The sequence below is a fragment of the Myotis davidii genome, unplaced genomic scaffold, assembly GCF_000327345.1.
Source record: "Myotis davidii unplaced genomic scaffold, ASM32734v1 scaffold901, whole genome shotgun sequence".
Lineage (NCBI taxonomy): Eukaryota > Metazoa > Chordata > Mammalia > Chiroptera > Vespertilionidae > Myotis > Myotis davidii.
The window spans coordinates 287,408-294,396 of NW_006291427.1; the positions used below are offsets into that span (position 1 = coordinate 287,408).

The 6,989-nt window shown below is 51.8% G+C and overlaps 2 protein-coding genes across 3 annotated transcripts in view; one reads left to right on the forward strand and one right to left on the reverse strand.

Moving 5' to 3' along the window:
* Positions 1-2,507, forward strand: part of LAMTOR4 (late endosomal/lysosomal adaptor, MAPK and MTOR activator 4) — a 3,652-nt gene extending 1,145 nt beyond the window's left edge. The window contains exons 3-4 of one of the 2 annotated variants that reach the window (XM_006764667.2): positions 1,702-1,819; positions 2,167-2,507. In XM_006764667.2, the coding sequence (XP_006764730.1) occupies positions 1,702-1,819; positions 2,167-2,213 (165 nt within the window). In that variant the 3' untranslated portion in view covers positions 2,214-2,507. The remainder of the gene's footprint in view (positions 1-1,701; positions 1,820-2,166) is intronic. The other variant, XM_006764666.2, reaches the window with a different exon arrangement.
* A 242-nt stretch (positions 2,508-2,749) lies between these two features.
* On the reverse strand, positions 2,750-6,983 carry LOC102775049 (chromosome unknown open reading frame, human C7orf43). The gene is made up of 11 exons (XM_006764668.1): positions 6,891-6,983; positions 6,619-6,714; positions 6,384-6,513; positions 6,169-6,255; positions 5,895-6,015; positions 5,642-5,789; positions 4,964-5,046; positions 4,711-4,874; positions 4,029-4,183; positions 3,590-3,783; positions 2,750-3,477 (listed from the first exon to the last, which is right to left on the reverse strand). The coding sequence occupies exons 5-11, from the start codon at positions 5,930-5,932 to the stop codon at positions 3,324-3,326; spliced, it is 936 nt and encodes a 311-aa protein (XP_006764731.1). The 5' UTR covers positions 5,933-6,015; positions 6,169-6,255; positions 6,384-6,513; positions 6,619-6,714; positions 6,891-6,983; the 3' UTR covers positions 2,750-3,323.
* Positions 6,984-6,989: the final 6 nt, after the last annotated feature.

A 6,989-nucleotide genomic window follows, 5' to 3' on the forward strand; every position in this document is an offset into this window, starting at 1 on the left:
GGGAGTCCCCCCAAGTACACATGGCCCGGTGATTCCTTATAACATTGTCCAGTTGAGACTAATTTCCCGCTATTCTTGGTCATAATTGGTATAGTAAGTTTTTAATAATTAAATCTCTGAATCTCAGTATGGTAATTATTCTGAGGTAAAAGGGTTTACTAACTTTACCGAAGTCAGACAACCAGTTACAGGTCTGCTGATAACTTGTATTACCCAAGTATTTATTGACGAGGCTTTGTATTTTGTTCCATAGTACAATGTAGTGTTAGCTCGCTAGAAGTTTTCAACCTAGCTAGAGAGACAGGCTTAAGGTCAAAAGTTTAAAGCAATGCCAGTGGTCAAGACAACTGAAAGAGTTCAGAAAATGAAGGATTCAACCCTTAAGGTTATAACTTGTGTTGTGACAAGGAATCCTTGAAGGACAAAAAATTCAGCTGGGCTTAAAGGAAGAATGGTGTGAACAGGCAGAAAAGGAGAGGGCTGAGATGGATATATTTGCAGGAGTGATGCCTGTTTTGATAGTGGGTTTATGTTGAAAAGTTTGGAAAGGTTTGGGGTAAGAAAAGGATGTGTAAGAAAAGATCTGATTGTGGAGGCCTTTCAAGACTGGGGCAATAGGAGCTTTGAAGGGTTTTTTTAACAGAAACATGAGCTGATAAAATAGTTGAGCAAGACTGTTCTATGTGTGAAGGTGGGCTGGAAGGGGAGGAATCCAGAAGCAGGAAGGCTATTGCAGAAGGAAATCTGTGTATGAGTATGGACTGGTGCACTGAGAAGGAGCAAGGAGAGAAGAGAATTTAAAGGAAGAATCAATATATCTTCATAATGACTAGAGATAGGTAATAGAGGAGATACTTCTCCATTCAGTACGACTTTGAACTCAAGCTAACAATGATGGTTCCTTTAACAGGAAATTACTAAAGGAAGTTTACTGGGGAATGGGAGCGGTAAGGGGAATTTTGATGGCTTAACTTTAGACATCAAGTTTGACATAAAACAACAGCAGTTAATATGTATTGCTAAGAGCTGTTTTAAGCACCTCACCAATATTACCTCACATAACCCTCAAGAGCCCATATGATAGATGCTGTTGTCTCTAATTTACAGATAAGGAAACTGAGGTACAGAGTGTCCAAGAGAGCAAAGGGCACTGAACTGAACTTAACCTAGTGGGAGGCTCATCTCAGGAGGTAGAGAGAAGTTGTGACAGTCACCCGAAAAGAGGAAGCCCAGGCCACTGTGATGTGATTACCCAAGGGCAATGTAATGGGGGGGGGGGGGGGGGGTGTAAAGACAAAAGGGATATTTGTTTCAGATTCTGCAGACAAGGCAACAAGTGGGAAGCCAGGAAAAGATAGAGCCTTGAAAGTCAGTGGTGTTTGAGAATGTGGTTTTAGCAAATAAATGGCAACAGGGAGAGAAATCAAGTTTCAAGGGATTCGAAAAGAATGGTCAGTAAAGAAATGGATGAGTGACAGCTTCCCGGGGGAAGCCCAGTATAAGCATGAGAACCAGTATGACATCTAGAAGGGCAACAACATCATAGGAAAGTTTTAGGTTTGTTTCCAACACGGCTGACCTCGAGGGTACTAGGAAATGGAGAGGAAGAGGGTACCAATGCCAGAGCCAAAGTGATTCCTGAAATTCTTTCCCAATTCTGTTCCCTAATTTCTGCCACCCTCCCTCCCCGTCTGCATGCAGTCATCTGGGGATCTAGAGAACGATGAGCAGGCAGCCAGCGCCATCTCTGAGCTGGTCAGCACAGCCTGCGGTTTCCGGCTGCACCACGGCATGAACGTACCCTTCAAGCGCCTGTCGGGTGAGCCCCATCCCCTGCCCCTACTGGTGGTGATAGGAAGTAGGGTGCTCCCAGAGGTGGGGTGCTGTCCTCAGGGAAAAAGCACTGGTCTCCTATCAACCTCCCACCATCTCCCCCTGGGGTCCCTGGTTCTGGCCACTTTCTCCTCTTTGGGATTCACCCCTGCACCAGAAGTATGAGAAAGTAAGAGAAGGGCATTGAATGCAGACGTCCCATCTTCAGATCTCTGAGCGTCAAACCGTCTCATTTCTTTGGCTCTTGATTCCAGCCAGTTTGTGTCTGACCCCGTGGAGGCCATTACACCCCACTAATTCTGTGTTCCCTTCCCTCTCCCGGGGTTTGGGAAGGTGTGTCTCCCCTCCAGTGGTCTTTGGAGAACACACGCTGCTGGTGACCGTGTCAGGACAGAGGGTGTTTGTGGTGAAGAGGCAGAACCGAGGCCGGGAGCCCATTGACGTCTGAGCCTGCCAAGGGTGAGGGAAGAGGTGGCTTGGGTCCGTGAACCTCTGTGATGAGGAAGATGCACCCTCCTCTTTCTCGGCCTGATGCCAGACCTAAGGCTTTCTGCTCACCTCTCCCCCACACCCCATGACCTGAAAGGGCAGAGGCTTGGTGACTGTGCTGTGTTAAGAAGAGGGAGGACAAGGGGGCCTCCCTCTCTCCTAATAAACATGTCTGATGTTCCCAGGCCCAGGGATGTGTGTATGGGGGTTGGGAGGTGCTACACCCATGTCTTCTGCCTTTTAAGAGGAAAGTCATGTAATTCAGCCCAAACTGGTGGAGCTAGGCTATCTCTGAGCATGTCAAACTGAGAATCAAAAGAAAAAAAGGGGGGAAGGGAGCAGACAGGAGCTATTTGGTATGCATGCTGAAGGGAATCATTCTGAGCTCTGGTCTCTGCTCCTTCCACCAACACACAAACAACAGTCATTCTCCCTCCTGAACAGGCATTTAATAGACTTATTTCAGTTGGAAGCAGTAGTTGGAGAATAAGTTACAGGGACAGACAAAAAACAAAAACAAAACCCACACAACTTAAAGTGCTTCAGGCTGCCAACGTAAACATGAGGGGCAGGAGGAGGCCACCTAGCTATCTCCCCTCACCTCTGACAGGACGGTCATTGTCTGGGTCCCTCTACCATCACCACCCTCTAATCTCAGCCCTCAGGAGGCGGGAGAGGGGATTTCAGAGGCAGGAAGGACAACTTAATAGGAATGAGAAAACACTTTGTAAACGTAGAACCAGGGAGCAAGGCGGGGAAACAAGGGAGCTCTTGCCCTGACAAAGGGGTGGGACCAGCCCTCCCAGGGAGTCAGGGAAATACTGTTGGTTTAGTGCTGCAGCCTACCGCCCCCGCCCATTTCACAGCTTTTCCCTCAGCAGACACAGACAGGCTGCGGCCTCCTCACCCGCAGTGGGAGGCATCCCTAAGGAGGCACAGTCTGGAACAAGGACACCCTCCAGAGGCATTCGATTTCTGGGAGTATAAGAGCCGCCAAAGTGCTACTTTACAGGCTCCACCACCAGGACTTTGCACTCGCGCTTGGCAATCTTGTCCAGAGAGAGCACAGCCTTTTCTGGGGGCAGGTAGAGGGAGCAGCCAACTAGGGAGGCCACAGGGGGTGTGATGGCCCTGCGCTCCATCACACTGCCGGACCTGGAGGAAGGTAGAGAACGTGGGCTCTAGTTAGACCTCAGGACCGCTTCCTGCTCCTGCTCCAATGCCAGCCTCTACTGAGTCCAGTGGCTCCCCTCCCTCGGTTCCATACCTCATGAGGTGGCTGCGGGAAGGCTGTTGGTGGGAGAAGGACTGAGAGCGGCCCAGGCTAGCCTGGTGCCTCTCCACCAAGTCCCGGACAGCTGGGCTGCTGGGACTGCTCTTTCGAGAGAGGGGCCGGGCCTCGGGTGGAGGGTGGGATACACTAGCAGTGAATTGTAACTTCAGTTTCATGTGCTGGCTCAGCTGGGGTGGAAAGACACAGATCAGCATTCCCACTTGGCTTCCAGGCCCCAGACCTCCTTTCAAATCACCTTTCCCCTTGGCAGACCAATATAGGATCTAAATTCCACCTCCCTTTAGCCTGGCTTCAGTGCCATCCATTGTATTTCCTCTCCAGCAGCTAGCAGCCCTGATGCCTCCTATCCCAACATTCTGCGTCACCCACCACACCGTCCACCCCCTCTCCAGTGGGCACCTCCCCAACCCACCTCAAAGAGCCCTGTCCTTAGAGCCTGGAAGGCTACACTGAAGGTGAGTGCACTGCCCTTCCGGGAAAAGCCAAGGTTGTTGAGGGGCGTGTGGCAGACAATGGAGTCTAGGGCAGCCTGCATGGCCCGCCGGTCCTCCTCACACAGCTGCTTTCCTGGGGGGGCAGAAACAGCGACCAGTAAACATCTGTATAGTGTTCCTCAGCAAGGGGCTTCCATGAGCACCGTCTTGATTGATCTTCAAAGTCACCCTGTGGAGTAAACTGAGTATATCTTTTGCCAGATGTTATAAATAACAGCTGATATTTATTGTGTGCTGAGGTCTATGCTAACCACTTCATATTCATTAACTCGTTAAATCACCATAACATCCTCATGGTGGGAGAGGGGGGAAGAGCAGTATTATTTTCTCCTTTTTAGGGATGAGGGAGTTGAGGTTCAGAGAGGGTAAGTAACCACCCAGGGTCACACAGCTTGTAAATGACAGAGGTAGAAATCAAACATAACAGGGAGCTATCATCGGTGCCAGTGCTCTTAAATCATCCTGCCTTGCTGCCTCTCTCAATTTTCTGTCTGTGACACGAGCCAAAGCAGCCTGCCACATGTCACCCCCCTCTATGACTTCTTCCTTTCCCCTCCCCTCCTTCGGGACAAAGAAAGGCCCAGCCTGGCGGCACCCTACCAGCCTGTGCGTGCTCCGGAGTCCACACGAGCCTCACAGCAAGGAAGTCTTGGAGATTGTTGAGCAACGTGTAAGTCACCGTGAAACGCTCATAGGTCCGAACTGGGGACTCACAAGAAGCAGTCATCACAAAGCACGGGCGGTCCAGGCGAATGCTGGGCAGGCTAGAAGCAGGGAGAGAGGAAAGCAGGATGTATGTGTTTTGAAACAAAGGTGAACAGGGTGGTCCCACCAAAGGTTCCCACACACTCACCGGTAGTGGGTGTAGATGCTCTGGGTGAAGGGCAGCTTTGGGGTGGACCACTGAACCACAGCAATCAAAGGGACTTCTAGGCCCTGTGGGAGGAGCAGAGGGAATCATCATGGGTAACAGAGATCCCCTCTCATCTTCAGGTAACACCCTAGCCTTTCCCTCCCACTGCTTTTTCATTTTTTTGTTAATCCTCACCCGAGGATATTTTTCCATTAATTTTAGAGAGACTGGAAGGGAGGGGGAAAGAGAGAGAGAAACATCGATGTGAGTTGTTTCCCACATGAGCCCTGACCAGGGCCAGGGATTGAGCCTGCAAACCAAGTATGTGCCCTTGCCCGGAATCGAACTCAGGACCCGTCAGTCCACCAAGCTAAACCAGCTAGGGCCCACTGCTTTTTCTTTTTCTTTTTTTAAATATATTTTATTGATTTTTCACAGAGAGGAAGGGAGAGGGATACAGAGCCAGAAACATCAATGAGAGAGAAACATCGATTCAGTTGCCTCCTGCACACCCCACACTGGGGATGCGCCCGAAACCCAGGTACATGCCCTTGACCGGAATCGAGCCTGGGACCCTTCAGTCCGCAGGCTGATGCTCCATCCGCTGAGCCAAACCGGTCAGGGCTCACTGCTTTTTCTTAACCTGTTTCCTTGAAATCACCAGCCCCTTATACTCACCTCCTTGGCCCCTGGAGGTGGCTGCTCACCCACTCGCAGCTGAAATAGGAAGTTGTGTTCCTCTAGGGCACTGAGCGGGCAGGGGAAGCAGCCAGAGGTACCAGGAAGCCGACAGAAGGAGCCCATGGAGACCTCCCCGGATTGGTGACTAGTTCAGAAGAAAGGGGACAGAGCTGGGTCTTTCCAGACCAGAGCTCTCAGCCCTGCCCCCAGCCCCACCACTTTGCAGCCCTGCCCCTTCCCAGGACCTCACCAGACATTGTCCACCAGCAGCACAGAGCCATCGGGCATGACAGGTAGATAACTGGCATTGAAGTTTGGGAGAATACGAATATCCCAGATGGAAATTTCCTCTTGGGAAGAGCTGTTCAGCACTGTCGAAGGTAACCAGTGCAGTGATTATCTGGACCCCTCAGATCCCACCTTTATCCCCCAAAATGAACCTTTCCCCGCAGTCTGCACAGGGTAACTGCCACCCTGTCATTGCCCTTGCTGCTACCCAAGACCTTGGCCACCAATCAGCTCACCCTTGAGAACAGTCAAGTGTTTTCCAGCCACAGTGAACTGCCGGCATTTCAGAACTGGAGGGGGCAGCAGAGTCAGCAGGGTACTCACTGCGGAGAGGGCAGGGGCAAGAGCAAGAATTGATGGGCTGGGCCTGGGCACAGACCTCACCTCCAACCCACAGTTCTAACATTTCTCTTAATGCCGCTCCGGCATTTTCTCCCTGCGTTCTCCCCACCTTGGGCCTTGAAAGCACTCTGCTCTCCCCGGAAGGTCTCCCCAGGAAATCGGGTCTGCAGCAAGCGCAGGTAGCCTTGATCTCTGACCTCTGGTGCCTCAACCTCCCGCTTCCACACAGTCACTACAATCTGAGCAAAAGGGACACAGGGCCACAGTCAAGAGGAGAGGTAGCCAGCCCGCCTTAGAGAGGACCTCTGAAGGAGGAGAACAGCTTCACCCCTTGCCAATCTTACCTTGGCCTTAGGTGTCCCGGGGGGCAGTCTATCCAGTGAAACAGTGAGTGGGAAGATGACCTCATCTGTGGACACAATTGGCTCTTCCACAGGCAGCTAGGGGTGTGAAAGGGGTGGAGAGGTCAGGAGAGGGGCAGTTCCCTCTAAGAGGTGCCCAGTTCCCTCCTCATCCATCATCTGCCCCCAGCTTCCCTCCGATGTCCCCCTCCTCTCCGGTCTCTGGAGCCCAGCAAATCACCCCTGGTCCTGTGCCTGTCACCCCGGGTCCTCACCGTGGTCACTCCCCCTGAGGTAGCAGGGCCCGGGCCGTGGGTGAGAAGGGGGCTGCAGCCTCGAAACAGCCCCCCACCGCCCGGATCCCCGCCCCCTGG

Coding starts and splice junctions, on each gene's coding strand:
- LOC102775049 (XM_006764668.1), bottom strand. CDS start 5,932: ATGCCCGATGGCTCTGTGCTGCTGGTGGACAATGTCTG. Junction 5,790..5,894: donor CTGCTGGTGGACAATGTCTG/GTGAGGTCCTGG, acceptor CTTCTGAACTAG/TCACCAATCCGGGGAGGTCT. Junction 4,875..4,963: donor AGCATCTACACCCACTACCG/GTGAGTGTGTGG, acceptor CCCTGCTTCTAG/CCTGCCCAGCATTCGCCTGG.